The 23988-nt window shown below is 39.9% G+C and overlaps 1 protein-coding gene across 2 annotated transcripts in view; it reads left to right on the top strand.

Moving 5' to 3' along the window:
- Nucleotides 1-493: 493 nt before the first annotated feature.
- LOC135092588 (uncharacterized) overlaps nt 494-23988 on the top strand; it is a 71327-nt gene continuing 47832 nt past the window's right edge. The window contains exons 1-2 of one of the 2 annotated variants that reach the window (XM_063991200.1): nt 494-561; nt 4418-4573. In XM_063991200.1, coding sequence (XP_063847270.1) covers nt 4418-4573 — 156 coding nt within the window. In that variant the 5' untranslated portion in view covers nt 494-561. Of the gene's footprint in view, nt 562-4417; nt 4574-23502; nt 23696-23988 lie in introns of those variants that run through there. The other variant, XM_063991199.1, reaches the window with a different exon arrangement.

Here is a 23988-nt window from a genome sequence, read left to right as displayed (position 1 = left end):
GTCTCCTTCTTAAACCTAAATTTTTCAAGCTTGAACCCGTTATTTCTTGTTCTATCCTGGTTGCTGCTCCTAAGAATTTTGCTTACATCCCCCTTGTTATAACCCTTATACCACTTAAAGACTTCTATCAGGTCCCCTCTTAACATACGTCTCTAAAAAATATAGATTTATGAGCTTTTTAACAGCTTTAACAGCTTTTAACAGCTTTTTTTAACAGGCTTTCTCGTATCCTGTACCTACCAGAGTTTCATTGTTTAATGAGTACCTACTGTGTGTTTTCTCTACCTACGCTAAGTACTTTGCATTTGTTGATATTAAACTGCACTTGCCATCTGTCCGTCCATTCATTCATCCTATCTAAATTTGCCTGTAAGGCAATGGCATCCGATTCGGCAATGGCGATCCGAATGGCAGCTCTAATAACAGACTAGTTGTCAACAGCGCTGTACGATGGCAATATCTACACGCTGATAGGCTACTCTACACTAAAATCTGGCAGTCACTTGAGCGCCCTAATCCACCGCAGTCAGTCAGAGACGGACTGCAATAGAAGTGTCTGCGGTAAGCTCCACTGGCTTGTGTTCGCTTTGTGTCTGTCCCGCGTTGTTGCGTCTCACCCAGCTGGGGAACTGTGTGCCTGGACAGTGAGCTTGTGGTGATGCTGTGCCGTTTAAGAGATAGTCATATATATATATATATATATATATATATATATATATATATATATATATATATATATATATATATATATATATATATATATATATATATATATATATATATATATATATATATATATGAAAAGAATCATAACAAACACTTAATTGCTAAAGATGAGACGGTTGTGCCTACTGGAGGAGGCAGTAGACACCTGCCGAAACGATAATTACTCCCAGTCAGGTCTAAAGCACTGTTCAAGGGATGCTGTGAACTTATCATTAAACCCAGCTGTGACCTCACTGAACGTTTACCTTTGTGTCTCACAACACAAGGGGGCAGTCACAGCCAACTCTCTTCCTCCACACAAAACTACAAGCTCCTAATAACACACACACCCTACACTCAAAAATTTCAAAATTATCATGGCAACTCCTATACCAGCCTCGGAGTCCCCATCTGGGGAGGGGACCATAAATGTCTCCAGATCGGACTGCCTTTCTGTCGACGACTCTAAGTGTCTTGACATCCCCCTCAACTTTTTCTTCATTAACTTCCGCAACATTCGCGGTCTAAGATCTAATTTTCAATCTGTAGAACACCACCTCTCCTCTTCTAAACTTCATCTTCTTTTCCTCACTGAAACTCAGGTGTCTGAGGCAACTGACAGTAGCCCCTTTTCTGTTCCCTCCTACTTTCTCTATCCTCATTTTCGATCCAAAGCTGGATGCTGCGTTTATGTGCGCAATGACTTAACCTGCTCTCGTGCCCACGCTCTTGAATCTTCCGAGTTTTTCACCATCTGGCTACGACGACAGAGTCACTCTCAAACTAAATTTATCTGTGCTGTATACCTTTCACCTAACTCCACTGACTATAAGAAATTCTTTGACTACTTAACTTCCAAAGTGGAGCACATTCTGACCCTCGTCCCTTTTGCAGAGATCTCCATTATTAGAGACTTAAATGTTCACCACCAGCTTTGGCTTTCCTCTCCCTTCACTGACCATCCTGGTGAACTAGCCTTCAACTTTGCTATCCTCCACGACCTAGCGCTATTGGTGCAACACCCTACTCGTATTCCTGACCGTCTTGGAGATACGCCCAACATTCTTGACCTTTTCCTGGCCTCTAATCCTGCTTATGCTGTCACCCTTTCTTCTCCGTTGGGCTCCTCCGATCAAAATTTCTTATCTGTATCTTGTCCTATCGCTCCAATCCTTCCTCAGGATCCCACTACGCGAAAGTGCCTCTGGCATTGTGCCTCTGCTAGTTGGGGGGACCTGAGGAGGTATTTTGCTGATTTTCCTTGGAATGACTAGTGCTTCCGTGTCGGAGACCAGTCTTGGTGTGCTGAGCGCATAACAGAGGTGATACTGTCTGGCATGGAGGCGTACATTCCTCACTCTTTTTCTCGACCTAAACCTTCTAAACCTTGGTTTAACACAGCTTGTTCTCGTGCTATACATGATAGAGAGGTGGCCCACAAAAGGTACTTAAGCCTTCCATCACCAGAACCTCATTTACTTTATATTTCTGCCCGGAACCATGCGAAGTCTGTTCTCCAACTAGCCAAAAACTCCTTCAACATCTAACTCCCCTCGTGACTTCTGGCATCTAGCCAAAAATATCTCCAATAACTTTGCTTCTTCTTCTTTCCCTCCTTTATTTCAACCAGATGGCACCAGATGGCTGTCACATCTATTTCTAAAGCTGAACTCTTCGCTCAAACCTTAGCTAAAAACTCTACCTTGGACGATTCTGGGCTTATTCCTCCATCTCCTCCACCCTCTGACTACTTCATGCTACCTATTAAAATTCTTTGCAATGATGTTTTCCATGCCCTCGCTGGCCTAAACCCTCGGAAGGCTTATGGACCTGATGGGGGTTCCTCCTATTATTCTCCGAAACTGTGCCTCCGTGCTTGCACCTTGCCTAGTCAAACTCTTTCAGCTCTGTCTGTCAACATCTACCTTTCCTTCTTGCTGGAAGTTTGTCTACATTCAGCCTGTTCCTAAAAAGGGTGACGGTTCTAATTCCTCAAACTACCATCCTATTGCTTTAATGTCCAGTCTATCTAAAGTTTTTGAATCTATCCTCAACAGGAAGATTCTTAAACATCTATCACTTCACAACCTTCTATCTGATCGCCAGTATGGGTTCCGTCAAGGCCGCTCTACTGGTGATCTTCTGGCTTTCCTTACTGAGTCTTGGTCATCCTCTTTTAGAGATTTTGGTGAAACTTTTGCTGTTGCCTTGGACATATCAAAAGCTTTTGATAGAGTCTGGCACAAAACTTTGATTTCCAAACTACCCTCCTACGGTTTCTATCCTTCTCTCTGTAACTTCATCTCAAGTTTCCTTTCTGACCGTTCTATTGCTGGTGTGGTAGACGGTCACTGTTCTTCTCCTAAATCTATTGACAGTGGTGTTCCTCATGTTTCTGTCCTGTCACTCATTATCTTCTTATTATTCATTAATAATCTTTTAAACCAAACTTCTTGTCCTATCCACTCCTACGCTGGTGATACCACCCTACACTTTTCCACGTCTTTTCATAGACATCCAAACCTTCAGGAGATAAGCATTTCACTCAGGGAAGCCTCAGAACGCTTGACTTCTGATTTTTCTAAAATTTCTGATTGGAGCAGAGCAAACTTGGTATTGTTAAATGCCTCAAAAACTCAATTCCTCCATCTATCAAATCAACACAACCTTCCAGACAACTATCCCCTCTTCTTCAATGACACTCAACTGTCCCCCTCTTCTGCACTGAACATCCTCGGTCTGTCCTTTACTTATAATCTGAACTGGAAACTTCACATCTCATCTCTAGCTAAAACAGCTTCTATGAAGTTAGGTGTTCTGAGACGTCTCCGCCAGTTTTTCTCACGCCCCCCAGCTGCTAATTCTGTACAACGGCCTTATCCGTCCATGTATGGAGTATGCTTCACATGTCTGGGGGGGTTCCACTCATACTGCTCTTCTAGACCGTGGAATCAAAAGCTTTTCCTCTCATCAACTCCTCTCCTCTAACTGACTGTCTTGAGCCCCTCTCTCACCGCCGCAATGTTGCATATCTAGCTGTCTTCTACCGCTATTTTCATGCTAACTGTTCTTCTGATCTTGCTAACTGCATGCCTCCCCTCCTCCCGCGGCCTCACTTCTTTTTTCTCACTCCTATTCTGTCCACCTCTCTAACGCAAGAGTTAACCAGTAATCTCAATCATTCATCCCTTTCTCTGGTAAACTCTGGAACTCCCTGCCTGCTTCTGTATTTCCACCTTCCTATGACTTGAATTACTTCAAGAGGGAGGTTTCAAGACACTTACCCATCAGTTTTTGACCCTTTTATGGGACTGGAATTTCAGTGAGCATTTTTTTAATTGGATTTTTGTTGCCCTTGGCCAATGTTCCTCGTACTTAAAAAAAAAATATATATATATATATATATATATATATATATATATATATATATATATATATATATATATATATATATATATATATATATATATATATATATATATATATATATATATATATATATTAATGTTTTAATTAACTAGCGAGGGGCTACTGACCCCAGTGATTCAGATATCTGGCGTTGTTCGTTACGTGCCCAAGACACTGACCCTGTAGACTCAAAACATATAATGGTGATCTACGAATCTTGAAATATATTTTCCTTACCAGCTACATTTGTATTGTTTACATAATACCATAATCATTATTAATTTAGGCCTAATTCATTTTACAGATGAATACCAGCAAAAATGAGTTGGGGAAGGAACAGGTAGTTTTGAGCTGGCAAGGTTGTAAACCCTTGCCAACAATACCAGACAAGAACTTCGCTGTCTTCATGTTGGAAGCGATGGCGAAGGTAGTCGAGGGAGATGACGAAGCCATTGCCGTGGTGAGAATTTCAAACAGTTGGCTTATGTTATAATTGTACTGGTAAGAAAAACACGTAAGGTAAGGTAGTGTAAACATGACATTCAGTACTCTGCTTTTTCAGAGAGAATGATAATGTCAAGCTTCACAGGTTTTATTTTTGCCATGTTCTACCTTACCATTTCTGATAGAGGAGCTAGGTGAGGGGTATACAACATAGATAAATTTTGTTTGAGAAAGAGTCTGTAGTCGTAGCCAGATGGTGGAAAATTCGGAAGATTCAAGAGTGTGGGCACGAGAGCAGGTTAAGTGGTTGCGGACATAGACGCAACATGCAGCATTTGATTGCAAATGAGGATAGAGAAAGGAGGGAACAGAAAAGGCGCTACTGTCAGTTGCCTCAAACACCTGTGTTTCAGTGAGGAAAAGATGAGGTTTAGTAGATGAGAGGTGGTGTTCTAGAGATTTAAAATTAGATCGTAGATCGCGAATGTTGCAGAAGTTAATGAAAAGTTAAGGGGAATGTCAAGACACTTTTTTTTTTTTTTTTTTTATGTAGGAAGGATACTGGCCAAGGGCAACAAAAATCTAATAAAAAAAATGCCCACTGAAATGCCAGTCCCTAAAAGGGTCAAAGCAGTGGTCAAAAATTGGTGGATAAGTGTCTTGAAACCTCCCTCTTGAAGGAATTCAAGTCATAGGAAGGTGGAAATATAGAAGCAGGCAAGGAGTTCCAGAGTTTACCAGAGAAAGGGATGAATGATTGAGAATACTGGTTAACTCTTGCGTTAGAGAGGTGGACAGAATAGGAGTGAGAGAAAGAAGAAAGTCTTGTGCAGCGAGGCCGCGGAAGGAGGGGAGGCATGCAGTTAGCAAGATCAGAAGAGCAGTTAGCATGAAAATAGCGGTAGAAGACAGCTAGAGATGCAACATTGCGGCGGTGAGAAAGAGGCTGAAGACAGTCAGTTAGAGGAGAGGAGTTGATGAGAGGAAAAGCTTTTGATTCCACCCTGTCTAGAACAGCAGTATGAGTGGAACCCCCCCAGACATGTGAAGCATACTCCATACATGGACGGATAAGGCCCTTGTACAGAGTTAGCAGCTGCGGGGGTGAGAAAAACTGGCGGAGACGTCTCAGAACACCTAACTTCATGGAAGCTGTTTTAGCTAGAGATGAGATGTGAAGTTTCCAGTTCAGATTATAAGTAAAGGACAGACCGAGGATGTTCAGTGTAGAAGAGGGGGATAGTTGAGTGTCATTGAAGAAGAGGGGATAGTTGTCTGGAAGATTGTGTCGAGTTGATAGATGGAGGAATTGAGTTTTTGAGGCATTGAACAATACCAAGTTTGCTCTGCCCCAATCAGAAATTTTAGAAAGATCAGAAGTCAGGCGTTCTGTGGCTTCCCTGCGTGATATGTTTACCTCCTGAAGGGTTGGACGTCTATGAAAAGACGTGGAAAAGTGCAGGGTGGTATCATCAGCATAGGAGTGGATAGGACAAGAAGTTTGTTTTAGAAGATCATTAATGAATAATAAGAAGAGAGTGGGTGACAGGACAGAACCCTGAGGAACACCACTGTTAATAGATTTAGGAGAAGAACAGTGACCGTCTACCACAGCAGCAATAGAACGGTCAGAAAGGAAACTTGAGATGAAGTTACAGAGAGAAGGATAGAAACCGTAGGAGGGTAGTTTGGAAATCAAAGCTTTGTGCCAGACTCTATCAAAGGCTTTTGATATGTCCAAGGCAACAGCAAAAGTTTCACCAAAGTCTCTAAAAGAGGATGACCAAGACTCAGTAAGGAAAGCCAGAAGATCACCAGTCGAGCGGCCTTGACGGAACCCATACTGGCGATCAGATAGAAGGTTGTGAAGTGATAGATGTTTAAGAATCTTCCTGTTGAGGATAGATTCAAAAACTTTAGATAAGCAGGAAATTAAAGCAATAGAACGGTAGTTTGAGGGATTAGAGCGGTTGTTACCAGAAGAGCAGTCCTCAAATGAGGATTCCTAGTCTGGTGTAGGAATCGCCATGATGATTTTGAATTTTTGAGTAAAGGGTGTGTGTGTGTAATTAGTTTTGTGTGAAAGAAGAGAGTTGTCTTTAGATTGATTGATTTAATATATTTCGCCGCAACATCACGGTCATATGGCACCACTACAAACCTTTAAAAGTGACAAAGATTGCAGTTTTTAAAATATGGGTATTAAAAACTTATATTATAGGTATGGTAAAAGTGTTAAAAGACCACTATGAAAGAAAATATACAAAAAAGGAAATGGAAAAAGCCATATAAAAGTTTGTGATAAAAATGAGAGGGTTGGTATAGTAATGCTTTAGTTACTTTATTTCATTCAATTTAAATTTAGAGGGCACTGATGCCAATGACCCTGACCACTGTGTCTGGCATTGTTCGTTCCGTGCCCAAGACACTGACCCCACTGACCCAGATATTTGGCGCTGTTCGTTACATGCCCAAGACACTGACCCTGCTGACTCAGATATCTGGAAGGTCTCTTCCTCATCACGACAGCGGAAAAGATATCGCTCCTGCAACTCCACCAGACTGGGACACTCCACTAGAAAGTGTCGCACTGTAAGGGTAACTAATAAACAGTTATCACAAAATGGACTTCCCGGGACGTGAGGTAACCGTGAATGAGAGGTGTGTGACCCGTCCGGAGAGAGGCCAGTGCAGTCTCAGCGGCGCTCCTGCACATGGACATATGTCCATGAACGGAAAGTTACTTAAGTTATCTCACCCGTCTTAGTGGTGGCAATCAAATCTTCCTACCTGCCCTGCCAACATGAAAGAACTGCCATCCTCATACTGGAGAATAAGTCATGTAAGAGAATGGGGGTGGAAGCAGGAATTCGAGTTGCTGCCTCTTTAGCCAGTCTTCTCATTCCCCGGAACTCCAACTCCAATTTGCAGGGACCCAGGAAAATTTGACGTGGTAGCCTCTACGCTGTAAAAGGTAAAGCAACTAAAAAATCAATAAAACAAGTGGATGAAGGGAAGAAGGGCTAAAATGTTGAATAGCGGAAAGAATAGTGCGAGAGTCGCTAAAAAAAAAAAACAGTAAAATATGAGACGAGAATATTAAAAATAATTCTTAAGGCTTGGATAATTGTAGAAAGCCCTGCCATAAAAAGAGAACCAACACCGAGGAGGCTAGCGCCTCGAGTAAAGGAAGGAAAGAACACCAAATCCGATTTCATTGTCGGATTTTGATCCGTCCGTAAATACAGGAATTGAGTCAATGTGTGGAATAGTGTTCCAAGGATAGTGCACGAGGCTCAAAATCTGGTAAATTGTTCTTATAAAGAATAGATATCAGGGCCACAGAGAGAAATGTCTGGGAATTGTCAATAACCAACTCTAGGATATCTACATATCCTGTCAAATATAAGTCCCAAGAAACGAGTTTCCTCCACACAAATTCTTCTGTCATATAAATGGAAATCTGAACACCACAAAGGTGGTATGAATGTAAGACTATAGTTTCCGAAGCCGAGAAACGAAATCCCCGAGTTGCAGGCGAAATGCAACTTCCTCGCAATCAAAGGCATTCGGGCCACAGAAAGGGATTGACAAGTCATCGACATACAAGCTACCACAAACTCCTTCTGGAAGCACATCAGTGACACTTTTTATACTTACAGAAAAAAGGGCAACACTGAGTATACTTCCCTGTGGCACACCTCAAGTGGGAGAACTTCAGACAGAACGGCCCCAATCAATACCCTTAAAAAAAACGATGAGATAAAAACTACTGTATAAAAATAGGGAGTCGGCCACGGAGATCGAACTAGAACAGACAGTAAAATCCCGTGGCACCAACATGTGTCATATGCTTTCTCCAAATAAAAAAAATACTGTGATATCATAGTGCTTACTGGCGAATGCTTCATATATAGAAGATACTAGAGATAAAAGAGCATCAGACAAAGACAGCACATTTTCCTAAAAATATATTGAACAGGTGATAAGTAAGTCCCTCTCTCCAAATACCACATAAACGTGACATTTACCATCCTTGCCAGCAACATATAAATCCATGAAGTAAAGGAAATTGGACGCTAATTAGTGGCTAACTGATGATCTTTTCCAATCTTTATAATGGGAATAATTACATCTCAAGAGGATGAAAAATCGCCGATATTCCAAATAAAGTTATAGACGTCAAGTAAAAAGGTAAAAGCTTCATCGAACATGTGGGGTGAAAAAGGAATAATGGATGAATCATGGCACTAGGAAAAAGTTATGCGTAAAGAAAAATGGGACATTATAAGACTCTCCACCATGGGAGGCAAAATTGACGCCAAGCGATTTGCAACGTCAAAGATGAAGTGCCATAGGTGCAGTTGGATCCTTTCTGGAGACACTAGCAAAGAGCTCAGCAAGCAGTCGGACAGATGCAACTGTCGTAGCATCTGTCACCGTCCCTCAGTCATGGAACACAACAGCTGGAGGTGTAGAATACCCCCCACATATCTTGTGGACCCCATTGAAGACCTTGGTCATTGGAGAGTAAACTGTGATGGAGAAGACATAACTTCCAAGAATCCTGCCAAGACCTCTTTAAGGTGCGACGGGCACGGGCACGCGCTTGTCGAAAAGCCTCCAAGCAGTGGATATCTCCACGATGCCGTCAAAGGTGAGAAAAGGCAGCACGCTCTTCTCGAACAGCGCCTGTACAATCCCCATTCCACCAGGGAACAAAACGTTTAGGAAACCATTCAGAGGTCTTGGAGACGGACTGAAGAGCAGCGGAGTGTAAAAACATCAGTAAAGTATGTTGCAGCCTCATCACAATTTCTTATCTTACATACTGAGAGAGAGAGAGAGAGAGAGAGAGAGAGAGAGAGAGAGAGAGAGAGAGAGAGAGAGAGAGAGAGAGAGAGAGAGAGAGAGAGAGAGAGAGAGAGAGAGAGAGAGAATCTATTGTTGTGAAAGTACCGGTTTGACTATGGAAATGGGTCATGTCCCCCGAACTTAAAATCTCTAATCCTGTATCCTGGTGGATTAAGAGGAAAGTAAAAAAACTACGAGGGTTGACAGCGTCATCATCCCACAAAGGATTGTGACCACTGATTGAGTGATTGATTAATTAATTAAAGTTGGGGCGCCAGAACATCACGGTAATATGGCACCGCTACAAACCTTTAAAAGCAACAAAGATTACAGTTTAAAATGCTGATATTAAAAAGAAACAAAATTGTATAGTAAAAATGTTAAAACTACTAAAACAACATTGAAAAAGGAAATGGGAAGAAACTTAAAAAGCTTAATCGCTAAAAATGAGAGGGTTGGTATAGTAATGTTTCAATTAATTAGTTTGATTTTAAGGGGGTACTGACCGCAGTGACTCAGACCATTTTGTCTAGCAGTTGTTCGTCCCTTTCCCAAGACACTGACCCCATTGACCCAGGTATCTGGTGTTGTTCATTACCTGCCCAAGATACTGACCCAGGCCCCAAGATCCAGTGTTATTCGTTACGTGTTTTCCTCACTTGCCTCCATGTTTTGCCAGTGCAAGGATAAAGTTCTGCCCAATACTATATTACTGATAAAATTAATAGATTGATTGATTTAGCTTATGGCGCTGCAACATCCCAATATCGCGGTCATATGGCGCAGATACAAAAATAAAATAAACAAAAGTCAAAGTAAAAGACCAGCCGCAACATCGCAACATCGCGGTCATATGGCGCAGATACAAATATAAAATAAATAGAACAGTCAAAATTTGTTTAAAAGACCAGCCTTCTCCACAAACTTAAGAACCTCATGCCCAGGAAAAGAGCCCTCTCTCTCTAAGAATCAGTAACAACTGGAAAGTCCCACCCCCATTCAGACAACGGAGAAGATATCGCTCCCTCAGCTCCACCAGAGTGGGAAACTCCACTAGAAAGTGTCGCACTGTAAGGAGAACTAAGCAGTCATTACAAAATGGTTGGGTTTCCCAGGACACGGGGTAACCATGGGTGAGATGCGTTTGACCCGTCTGGAGACGAGCTAGTGCAGTCTTTGAGCGATGCTCCCGCACATGGACATACATCAATGGAGAAGTAAGAGAAGTAACCTCCCCCTTCTTCGTAGTGACAACCAAAGCTTCCCATCTGCTCTGCCAACTGGCATGAACTGCCACCCTTATGCTGGAATATAAGTCGTGAAATGGGATGGAGTTGAATTTTAAAGATTTTAAACTCTGGAGACGACCCATTTCCATAGTCAAACCTTTATAATATTAGATTTTTCTCTCTCAGTATCTCTAGTTCCTTTCTTGATGGGATGTTTTACCAGTTGGTGCTTCCTTAGCCAGCCTATCTGCTTTCTCGTTCTCCGGAATTCAACGTGTGCAAGGACCCAACAAAATCTGATGTGGTCACCCAGACGCTGCAAAAAGCAGAGCCACTCAAGAACCGGTAAAACAAGTGGATGAAGAGAAGAGGAACTAAAATGTTGAAAGGCAGAGAGAAAACTGCGGGAGTCACAAAAAATTGTAAAAGATGGGTTGTGAAGAACAAAATTAATCCTTAAAGCTAGGATAATGGCAGACAGCTCTTTTGTAAAACCTGGATCAACATTGGGGTGCCCAGCACCTTGACAGAATGATGAAGAATGATAACACCAAATCCGACCCCTGCATCAGATTGTGAGTCTAAATACAGGGACGGAGTCAGAATGTGCAAAACAGTGTTCTAAGAATAGTGCAAAAGAGTCACAATCCGGAAGCAAGTTCTTATTAGGAATAGCGCCACAGACAGAAACGTGGGAAAATTGCTGGTAACAAACTTTAGGAAATCGAGAGGAACATACAGAAAGGGAAGGCACATTTAATGCCACCATAACAGAAGCATCCCTGAAACCGAAAGGTGTAGGGAAACTTAAGCGAGAAACATATAGCTGAGAACGTTAATCGTGGGAATTTAATATACAAGAGACTGATTCAGGAAGACGTTGGACACGATACCAGCACCTCAACAAAAAGAACTGGCGACGCAAATCCAATGCAAGGACACCAGCATCCAGCTGTAAGCTAGAGATTGGGGATGAGCGGAACGCAACAGTTGCCAGGCGAATACCAGCGTGTTGCACCGAATCCAACACATGAAACCGAGCCTCAGTCTTAGACAAATGAGTTTAACAACCGTACTCCAATCTAGAAAGAACTGTAAGGAGTAACAGCACCTTCATACATGCTGCCTTTGTAGGGAGGACTCTAATCTCCATTTCTAGATACTTGGTAACGTGAATAAAATTTCGTCGACCTTTCCTACAGTATTCTACAAACCAGTAAGTGTAGGTAGGTGGCGAGCTTTGGAAGCACGTTCCTCAGCATCATCAAAGACATTAGGACAATAGTCATTTTCGCTGTCAGTTACATTGCTTAATCGAATGACTTAAGTAGTCAAGTTGTCTCTAAGATGCAGGTAATGTACTGCCTCAAGAGCATCTTTGGCAGCAATGTCAGAAGTAAATGTCACATAGCATCAATAAGACAATCGTATTTCAAACGGATACGGAGAACCGTTCCAAGGCTTGAGTGGATAGCACGATATGACATGGAAGCATAGACATTGATGATCACAAGAGGTCAAAACAAGAGTCAACAGCAGGTGGAGTACGAGCTCCTGCCTCCACATCACCATTATGAGCAGAGGGTGACATCTCAAGGGCCTTGTCGACCGCCCCTCGAGTTTTTATTTTTGTCCACATGTATATTATAAAAATAACGTGGCTCCAGGAGCCAAGTGAAATCGCCAACTGGGATTACGAGGGGAGCGGACGCTGGCTACTGTGAACAGGGTACCTCGTCCCCATGGGAGCCACTCACTTTAATAAAAAGTGGCCCCTCATGATTTGAATGTTTGTCCACGATGGAGCTAAGACCTCTCCCCCAACAACGCATCCCAGCCCAAACACCCAACCATCCAACACAGACTTCAAAAGGTGATCCTTTGGGTGAGTGGCACCGTCAACCCATACTGGGAGCCTAACCTTGGGAATCATTTAGTCTGGTCCCTCAGTGGCAACTTTGCTGGCATGTGTAGCCCTCTCCCCCTAAGGGCGGAGCAGGGGCCGAAGCCCCCTCTAGCCTCGTTCGCCAGGTCATAGGGACACGCAACCGCCTCCCCCCCCCACCACGACAAGGCGGTTTCCACTGGGAGGGATTGCAAACAGATGCAAACAGGAGTAAACCTAGAGATCAACACCCGGAGTTCCTCCCAGGAGGCACACAAACCGTGACAATTCCACTGCAGAATCTTGAATATTGTTATTTTGAAGGGATTTTCTGGGAGACCCTATAGAGAAGCTTTTCTTTGCCAACCTGACTAGATATCTTATTTGGGCGGCAAGGTTTATCTAGTCCTGCATTACTTGTAGGTGCAGAAACCTGGCATTGAGCAATCGGTGTGGGGATAGCTACCTGCTACCTGAAAAGACTGGAGGAGGAGGATTCCTCGACGAAGACGGTATGGTATCGCTCTTGGAAGAGAACATATTTGGAAGACGGGAAGACAAAACCTCTGGCAACCATTGAAGTCTCTCAATAAAAGAAGAGGGGAAAGAAGAGTATCTAAAAGGTTGTCATGTTCATTCCCTTTGATAGAAACACTGGGAGGCAAATACAAACTGTACAACGATTTAAAAACGATTTATAAAAACCTTAACAGTGACAACCTGCAGCAGCACGTGGATCTGTAAGTGGATAAAAAGAATATCATTGCGAACAAAGATGGCAGTGCCACCATGGTGGCCCTGACCAGGAATAGGAGTTGGGGAGAACGCACATACCCAGGACTAAAGTTAGTGGATTCTCCAAGGATTGTCTCTTGCAAATACAAATGGGAGAAAACCCAGGGATAAATACATGGAGTTCTTTCCAGAAGGCACACAAACCACGACAGTTCTACTGCAGAATCTTGAATATTACCCCCAGAGAAAAGCTTCACTTTGCCAATCTCACTATGTATCTTTCTTGGGCAGCAAGAGTTATTTGGACCTACATTGCTTGTAGCCACAGAAAGCTGAGATTGAGTAGCTTGTGTAGAGATAGCTACCCACAAATGAGTTTCTGAAACTCCTGAAAAGACCGGAGGAGGAGGAATCCTTGGCCTAGACGAATTGGTATCATTCCTGGAGGAGGACTGATTGGTAATATAGGTAGAGAAATCCTCCATATCCATTTTGGATGTAGAGAAATCACTTTGATTAATAACGTCATCTGAAGTTCCCAAAGGGATCTTTCTAGGGACTCAACAGGTCCCCGGGAACGTTTCTGGTGGGAGTGAGAAGGAAGCATGGAAAAGTTGTCAGTATGTGTCTGTGGAGGCTTAAGGTCTTGGGAGTCGTTCGTGTTTGGGAAGGTGTGGACTTCTGCAATGTGAGCTTTTGTACGAGGAGTCTGTAAGATATAGCTGGTGAAGATGCAGTGGAGGGCTTTGCTGAACACGAAGTGGAGGGCTTGGCGGAAGATGAAATGGAGGGCTCGTCTGAAGATGCAGAGGAGATAACACTTTCCAAAACAGGAAACTTGTTGCAGACGGAAACTGAAGGGAAGATATTCTCACAAAAACAGGATTGATTGATTTATGGCTGAAGAAGGCGGGAAGGTGTTACAGCCTTATTACCTGCAGTAGAGATAGAACTAAGATGGAGTGAGGAGGCGTATGTTTTTTTTCCACTATCCTTCCTGCCTGGCACTTCCTAGACTAATGAATTGAGAATTAGCCAATTTAAGGATGTCCTGTTCAAGACGGCACCTCCAACATAGTAGAGAACGTAGTGGATGAGCTTCCCAGCAGAAGAAGAAATCGCATTCATGAGTATGGTGTGAGTCAAAGGCAGAGCAGTGACCGAACAGGGGACTATTTGTACAGATGCTCCTCCCATGACCGAACTCGTAACATCGGTAACACTGCAATGGACAATCGATGAAAGCCTTTAATGGGAAAGAAAGTGGACCGATCTTGACATTCTCTGGGAGAGAAAAAAAAAAAAAAAACTGTCAGCATTGCCTCTGTCTAATCTTGGCCACTTGCTGAACATTATCAGGACGTAACTGAAGGATGTAATCTTCTGATAATTCGTACAGGTCCTGTTTGTAAATATGTCCTTAACAGTAACTGAATGTTCGCTGTGGCTTGAGGGATTCAAAGATCTCATCAGAAGAGCAAAGTAGATGGAGGAATATCATCGCCTGCGTGAAATATTCAGCCAGGATCGACACACCTTTATGGCATTTCTTAATGCTATTTGTAGGGAGCACTCCTATCTCCTTTTATAGATATTTAGCAGCGTGAATAAAGCTTCTTCGACCTTCTCTATAATACTCGGGAAACCAGCAAGGTGTTGGTGGGTGGTGAACATTGGGAGCACATTCTTCAGTATCATCAAAGACATTAGGACAATAATCATTTTCGCACTTAGGAGGAGGAAGTAGGCACCTGCCGAAACGAAAATTACTCCCCACTGAGGTCCAAAGCACTGGATCAGAAGGTTCTGTGAACTTATCATTAAAACAAGCTGTGACCTCACTGAACGTTTCCCTTTGTGTTTCACAACACAAGGGAGCAGTCACAGCCTGCCCTCTAATGAAAACTCTCTTCCTCCACACAAAACTACAAGCACCTAATAACACACACACACACACACACACACACACACACACACACACACACACACACCCTTCACTGAAAAATTCAAAATTATCATGGCGACTCCTACAACAGCCTCGGAGTCCCCATCTGGGAAGGGGACCACAAATGTCTCCACGTCGGACTGCTCTTCTGATAACGACCCTGTCTTGACAACTCCCTTTATTTTTTCTTCATTAATTACTGCAATATTCACGGTCTAAGATCTTATTTTCAGTCTGTAGAACACCACCTCTCCTCTTTTAAATCTCATCTTTTCCTCACTGAAACTCGCTACTAAATGAAACAACTACAGAGTCACTCTCAAACTAAACTTATCTGTGCTGTATACCTCTCATCTAACTCCTCTGACTATAAGAAATTTTTTGACTGCTTAACTTCCAAAATGAAGGATATTCTGACTCTCTTCTCTTTTGCAGAAATTCAATTTCAATCTCTTTTGCAGACTTCAATGCTCACCACCGGCTTTGGCTTTCCTCTCCCTTTATTGACCATCCTGGTGAACTAGCCTTCAACTTTGCTTTCCTCCACGACCTAGCGCAATTTGTGCAACACCCTACTCGTATTCCTGACAGTCTTTGAGATACGCCCAACATTCTTGAGCTTTTCCTGACCACTAATCCTTCTGCTTATGCTGTCACCCTCTCTTCTCCGTTGGGCTCCTCCGACCACAATCTCATATCTGTATCTTGTCCTATCGCTCCAATCCCTCCTCAAGTTCCCCCTAAGCGAAGGTGCCTCTGGCGTTTTGCCTCTGCTAGTTGGGGGACCTGAGGATGTATTTTTGCTGATTTTCCTTGGAATGACAACTGCTTCCGTGTCAGAGACTTGTCTTTATAACATAAACAGAGGTGATAGTGTCTGGCATGGAGGCGTACATTCCTCACTCTTTTTCTGGACCTAAATCTTCCAAACCTTGATTTAACACAGCTTGTTCTCGTGCTATACATGATAAAGAGGTGGTCCACAAAAGTTACTTAGACCTTCCATCACCAGAATATCAAGCACTTTATATTTCTGCCCGAAACCATGCCAAGTCTGTTTTCTTTTTCTTTCCCTCCTTTATTTCAACCAGATGGCATCACTCCTGGAAAATTATAGTTTGGGACCAAGGACAAGGCAAAAGTGAAATTTTTCTACTTAGTGTAATTATTCCCAATGAGGTCTCAAAAACTTTAGATAAGCAGGAAATTAAAGCAATAGGACGGTAGTTTGAGGGATTAGAGCGGTCACCCTTTTTAGGAACAGGTTGAATGTAGGCAAACTTCAAGCAAGAAGGAAAGGTAGATGTTGACAGACAGAGCTGAAAGAGTTTGACTAGGCAAGGTGCAAGCACGGAGGCACAGTTTCGGAGAACAATAGGAGGGACCCCATCAGGTCCAGAAGCCTTCCGAGGATTTAGGGTCAGCGAGGGCATGGAAAATATCATTACGAAGAATTTTAATAGGTAGCATGAAGTAGTCAGAGGGTGGAGGAGAGGGAGGAACAAGATCACAATCGTCCAAGGTAAAGTTTTTAGCAAAGATTTGAGCGAAGACTTCAGCTTTAGAAATAGATGTGATAGCAGCGGTGCCATCTGGTTGAAATAAAGGAGGGAAAGAAGAAGCAAAGTTATTGGAGATATTTTGGCTAGATGCCGGAACTCACGAGGGCAGTTAGATCTTGAAAGATTTTGACACTTTCTGTTAATGAAGGAGTTTTTTGCTTGTTGCAGAACAGACTTGGCATGGTTTTGGGCAGAAATATAAAGTGCATAAGATTCTGGTGATGGAAGGCTTAAGTACCTCTTGTGGGCCACCTCTCTGTCATCTATAGCAGGAGAACGAGCTGTGTAAAATCAAGGTTTGGAAGGTTTAGGTCGAGAAAAAGAATGAGGAATGTACGCCTCTGTGCCAGACACTATCACCTTTGTTATGCGTTCAGCACACAAAGACGGGTCTCTGACACGGAAGCAGTAGTCATTCCAAGGAAAATCAGCAAAATACCTCCTCAGGTCCCCCCAGCTAGCAGAAACAAAACGCCAGAGGCACCTTCGCTTAGGGGATCCTGAGGAGGGATTGGAGCGATGGAACAAGATACAGATATGAGATTGTGGTCGGAGGAGCCCAACGGAGAAAAGAGGGTGACAGCATAAGCAGAAGACTTAGAGGTCAGGAAAAGGTCAAGAATGTTGGGCGTATCTCTAAGACGGTCAGGAATACGAGTAGGATGATGCACCAATTGCTCTAGGTCATGGAGGTTGCAAAGTTGAAGGCTAGTTCACCAGGATGGTCAGTGAAACGTCATGTGTGGATAAGATCTGCATGGTGGTTTGGCTACGGTTTTACGCTGCTACCCATTCCTAACGCAATCCTCCCCATTCATCCGGAAAAATAAATAAATAAACAAATAAATAAATAAATAAATACATAAATAAATAAATAAATAAATAAATAAATAAATAAAATTATATATATATATATATATATATATATATATATATATATATATATATATATATATATATATATATATATATATATATATATATATATATATATATAATATATTTTTGTTGGAGATCCAAGCAAATAAAATGGCAGGCACACTTCGCTAGGAGTGGAAGACCTCGAAAAAAGTTCCAGACGTCAGTCACAAACCTAGGCGTAGAAAAAAATAAAATAAATTGCAAGCACCCTAGGTAAAAGGTAACCCTAGGTAACCTAAGGTAAAAAATATCTGCAAAATCCTAGATAACATCAAGGTGAATTCCTTTAATAGCAATCAAAATAATCTCAGGTAACTCAGCAATCTCAGGTAACTCAGGTAATTCAGTTTCTCAACGCCACACAACCGTGTAGCCAAAACAACAGCAAAAATAACACTGATATGTACTTAACACAAGTAAATAAATCAAAGAAGAATCCCTCCTATGAATACGGAACAACGAAAATATAAAACAATGTCAAGAAAAAAAAAATCGTTCACCTGGTTATCAAATAATCATCGCAGTGCAACATAGCTCAGCAAAATACAAAATTCAATAAAAAGAAAAAAATCACCCAAAATACTCTTAGAGGCAACAGAGGCAACTAGCAGAAAAAGTAAGTAGCCTATCAAATACTCATCCCAGCTATGGGTGCAACATAGCTCAGCAAAAAAAATAAAAAAAAATAAATAAAATAAATAAAAAAAATCGGTTAGTAATTACCTGAAGAACCCTCAGACAACACAAAAGCAGGTAGCAAAATAGGCAGCCTATTAAATACTCATCCCAACTATGGGTGCAACATAGCTCAGCAAAAATTTAAAAGTACCGTTAATAATCACCCAAAGAACCCTCAGCCTCAGATATTACAGAAGCAGGTAGCAAAAAGTGAATAGCCTATCCAAATATGGGTGCAACATAGCTCAGAAAAAAATAAAAAAAGTTGTCATCCAAAAGCACTCTCAGGTAACACAGAGGCAGGTAGCAAGAAACTAGGTAGCCTAAGATAGAATAACTGAGGCATTCCCTCGCCCCTAAATATAAATCCAGTGTAAATATATATATATATATATATATATATATATATATATATATATATATATATATATATATATATATATATATATATATATATATATATATATATATATATATATATATATATATATATATATATATATATATATATATATATATATATATATATATATATATATATATATATATATATATATATATATATATATATATATATATATATATATATATATATATATATATATATATATATATATATATATATATATATATATATATATATATATATATATATATATATATATATATATATATATATATATATATATATATATATATATATAAAATGGAGCAAGACCCTACTTTCAACTTCTATGAAAAAGTGACAGATTTATTTTTTGCTACAAAGAAAGAGAGAAGAATGCATTTCCTGTACAAATAGGCTAATATAATAAATGTTATTTTTATTTATTTATTTACTTTTTTAATATTTGTCCTTTTATATACTGCTAGGGCACATACGAGTATATTATATATATATATATATATATATATATATATATATATATATATATATATATATATATATATATATATATATATATATATATATATATTATACTCGTATGTGCCCTAGCAGTATATAAAAGGACAAATATTAAAAAAGTAAATAAATAAATAAAAATAACATTTATTATATTAGCCTATTTGTACAGGAAATGCATTCTTCTCTCTTTCTTTGTAGCAAAAAATAAATCTGTCACTTTTTCATAGAAGTTGAAAGTAGGGTCTTGCTCCATTTTGATGTCTTTCCTTTTCAATGGATATTAAAGCAAGTGACGAAAGTCTTTGATTTGTCATTCTATTTCTAGTGTAGGTCTTAATTCTTTTCAAAGCAGAAAATGACCTCTCCACAGAAACAGTTGTAGCAGGAACTGTCAAAATTATTTGCAACAACTTCACAGCTTCTGGGAATGTTGGAGTCAGTTCATTTTCAAATATAAAATCAAGCAAATTTGTAGCGGACTTATCTTGAAGCACCTGTGCATCGTAAGTTCCAGCTAAATCCGCTTTTGGTCTTATAATGTCGAAAAAGTTTCCGTAGTGCTTTTCTAAACATTCAAATGTATCTGAATCAACTTGACAAACAAGATTTTGAGACTTGTTTTTGTGAACTAATGAAATGAACTTCAAGTTTCTGAAATCAGCAAATCTTGCCTTCATGTTCTTCAGTATGTCATCCAAAATTACACCAAATAGTCTCATTTTTTTTCTTCTTTAGCGAAACTTGTCTTTCTTTCTTTCTTTCAGATTTTGACTTTTTCTCTACATTTTTTTTTCAAACTTTACGTACAATTCCTCGAAATTTTTGTGCATATCCTCCAGTAAATTTATCGTTTCATTAATCGTCTCATTGCAGTATGGAATATCTATCATATTGGTTTGTAAAACATTGAAGACTGTCAGTTTTTAATGAAATTTCATTATAAACCATCAGAAAATAGTATGTTGAGTCTTTTGTTAGACACTCATAAAACCCATTGCTTCTCACGAAAGTATCTGGATCCCACAAGACAGGATTACTGTTCATACTGTTGAATAGCTTGCAAAGGTCATCATGGTATTGTAAAATTGTTTGGATTAGTACTGAATTTGAACTCCATCTCGTTGGTGCTGCCTTTGGAATGCGTTTTCTCACTACCTCATCAAGAAATTGCGTTCGTTTTGTAGTGATGGAAGAAAAAGGCTAGTGCCTCACTGGTCTTGAAAAAGCTTGTACATTCAGGTATGAATTTTGCTGATTGAGATAGAAAAAAAAAAAACTTATGAGCATAGCAGTGGGTAAATAAAGCAGCTGGTGCCTTTTCTCTTACTTTAATTTTAACACCATTTAAATGGGATGCCATCAACATTGCCCCATCGTACGTCTGAGCTACAAGTTTCTCAACACAGTCGTACTTATCCAAATTTTTAAATATGCACTCTGTTACACCTGCAACAATTCTGTCTTTCAGAATGTCAAATCCTATAAATACTTCTTTGATATCAGAATCTAACACGTACCTCAATACTGTAGAGCACTGTGCTGTACATGAAATGTCTGTTGTTTCATCCACTATTATAGCAATGAATGAGGCTAGTGAGATTTCTTCTCTACTATTTTCTACAATCATGCCTACTGCTTCAATGAATCATTTTGTATCTTATTAGAAAGGCCAGAAAAAAAAAAAAAACATGAATTCTGTAAATGTTATGCCAATTTTTCATCAAATTTTGCAGTATAGTTCAGTAACTCAACATAGTTTCCACGATTTAATGATGATTTTTGTTCATTATCCCCTCGAAAAACAAGTTCTTGTTTAATCTGAGAACAAGTAGCACAAATCTTTTTTTTTTTTTATTATATCTCTGTTCTCTTTAATCTTTTCATAGTAAATTTCACTACTAACAGACTTCTGTTTATCTAAGAGCAAGTCAACTCGTGTAGTTCCAAATGTCTTCAGTGATATTTGGTTTTCGTAATGTGTAGCTGATCGTTAATGTTTATTTAAAGCATTGGGCAAATTATTCAAATCACGATATCCTTCTTTTACCCATACACTTCCACTAGATACAGAAAATAGCAAACAAAAGAGCCTTTTTGTAGTAGTGCAGCCACACAACCACTCTTTCTTACTGTACCAAGCAGTTTGAAACAGTTTAATAACTTTTGTCCCTTTCTGCTGTTTTAGCTCCTTAAGCTCTGGTGTTGGTCTGCCGTTTTTTTTTTTTTTTAATGTCTCTTCTCCATAAGTTAGTTTTCAAAAGGTCTTCAGATATTCAATATCCATTGTTGAAAGGGGGAAAAAAAGGTGTATAAATTTAAATGAGCTAGAACTAAAGACGAGAGAGAAAAAAAAAAAAAACATAAGAAAATAAGAACAGCAAAGGCACGCTACATAACTCTACGGGAGAAGGCAAGCGACTGAATGGAAGGCAGATTTGATTCTGCCTATATAGGGCATAAAGAAAACGGCATTGAAGGGGTGCATGCAGCACGTGGGCGACCCCACTACTAAGCGTAGCTTACATACTGAGATTTAAAGGCAGGGACGAATGATGCCTACCTAATCTTCAGGAAATATGAAATATTTTGCATTTATGCATAATAATTAGACAAACCGTCATAACTTTGCTGAAAAGATGCATATTGTGGCACAGAAGGAGAATGTAGCTGATCTATTTTATTCAGGTTAGGCACTGCCTGCCTTGCCTACCCAGACAACGTGCCTGATATATATATATATATATATATATATATATATATATATATATATATATATATATATATATATATATATATATATATATATATATATATATATATATATATATATATATTCAAACTTCTTAATAGTATTTGAGTCATCCTGGTTTGGGAGCGGCACCGAGTCACTAGCTCGTGCTTACAATGGCTGGAAAGCGACAAGGTCCCCGGGAAAAACCCCGAGTAGAAGTCAGGACATCGGTACTATATTTAAACACACTTATTTCTTATTCATGAATAACAGTTTATTTATTATCGGTAATGATTCTTTATGCTTAATTGTTGGTAAGGTTTCATTGAAACGCAAACCCATCTTTGTAAATAAGTTCCTCAAATAATGTTTTCCAGGTTTACTGGAAAGTCGAGATGAAATTTACAACATTCTTAATTTTCATATTAGAAGCAGAAACACTGAAAACGGATTTTGTACCACTCACATCTGAGACACGACAAATACAATACCACTGTGTGTGTGCCAGATGATGGACTTATCGAAGCCAAAGTCCGGGAATACCGAAAAGTAACTCATTTGTAGTAACCTCTTAAAAGTTGTTAATTTTTTTTCATGTTTTGCCGTTTTTCATGACAGACTAATATATTTTTATAGAACATGTTATAACCGACCTATTACCTACAAATATACCATATACATTATATCATACTGATGTCATATTATTTTTCATTGTATATAATTATTTGAATAGTGTATATATTCTATACATTGTTGTTTTCATTAAAATTATTCTTTTACCAATACATTATAAACAGGAATCAATTCTTACTATTACTTCCCATTATTATTATAACTTTTACTTACATTGCTTGCGTCAGCAAGTTTCCATTCCTTATTCTACATGTATAACTTGTAATTGCACAACAACGTATCTATGCATTCCATACAAAAGAATAATGCTGTTGACGTACTTAGTCATGTGAAAGTAGTAACATTTTTTTGTGAATACAAGAAATGAGACAGAAGATGCCCGCTTTAAGCAGTGAAGGAGTGACATGGGTGAGTGGTCCTAGCGGGCCCGACGGCGGGCACCATGGACACTCGCCGCGTGAAACATGTGGCTGAAACAAGCAATAAGACACACCAAACATCAGAATACCAACAAGACAACGGGGGAAAAGTAACAAGATAGCAAGACAGCTTGCCTACTTTTATTCTTCAATCTATATTTTGTACTTCTAAAAGTAATCCCCACCCCCATGCCAATGCCAAAAAGCAATCTTCTTCACTTTACCAAGAGATGCCATCATTACCAACAAGTGCCAGGAGGGCCGCCAAGATTCCTGCACTACAATCAAAAACCAAGAGGACCAGCAGCAGAACCAACGGCAGCAACAGCAGTGGCCTACAAATTAAGCATTTATTTATTTCCTTTTATTAGGAGGATTATATATAATTACGCGATACTCTAGCAATGTAACGGTTTGTTGAGTAATAAATCTACTCACATAGAGGGCATGATGCACGCCATGCGGCTAAGCGGTGCTAGTTGGGCAATAGTACACGCTGAGCTGCTAGACCAGGCTGAAGCCGTCTTTTCCCTCCTGCCACCAAATACCCTGAAGAAGGTGTGGGTGATTGGCGGCGCCGTGGACAAGCCAGCCATTGAAGACCTTGTGGGCCATGCTCCGATACCTCCAGTCACTCAGGTACTGTGGAAACAAAGTGAAGCTTCCATATACTGGAGCAGGTTGTAATTGGTGCATTTTATTTTTTTTATTGTTTTTGTCATGACAGAATTTGAATCCCAAAAACCTGAATTATGCTAATTAGGAAAATACTTTTAACAAAGCTTTTTTCAAAATTATGTTTCATTGAAATGTATTTCGTGTTACATATACGATTGCAATTAACTGGCAAGCGATAATAATTATCTTATAATATGTACTGCACCGCCTGTCTGAACGACTTTCTTTTTCTTACAAACATGAAGCAGTTAAAA

The sequence above is a fragment of the Scylla paramamosain genome, chromosome 40 (genome assembly GCF_035594125.1).
Source record: "Scylla paramamosain isolate STU-SP2022 chromosome 40, ASM3559412v1, whole genome shotgun sequence".
NCBI lineage: Eukaryota > Metazoa > Arthropoda > Malacostraca > Decapoda > Portunidae > Scylla > Scylla paramamosain.
This window is presented reverse-complemented; position numbering and strand designations above follow the sequence as displayed.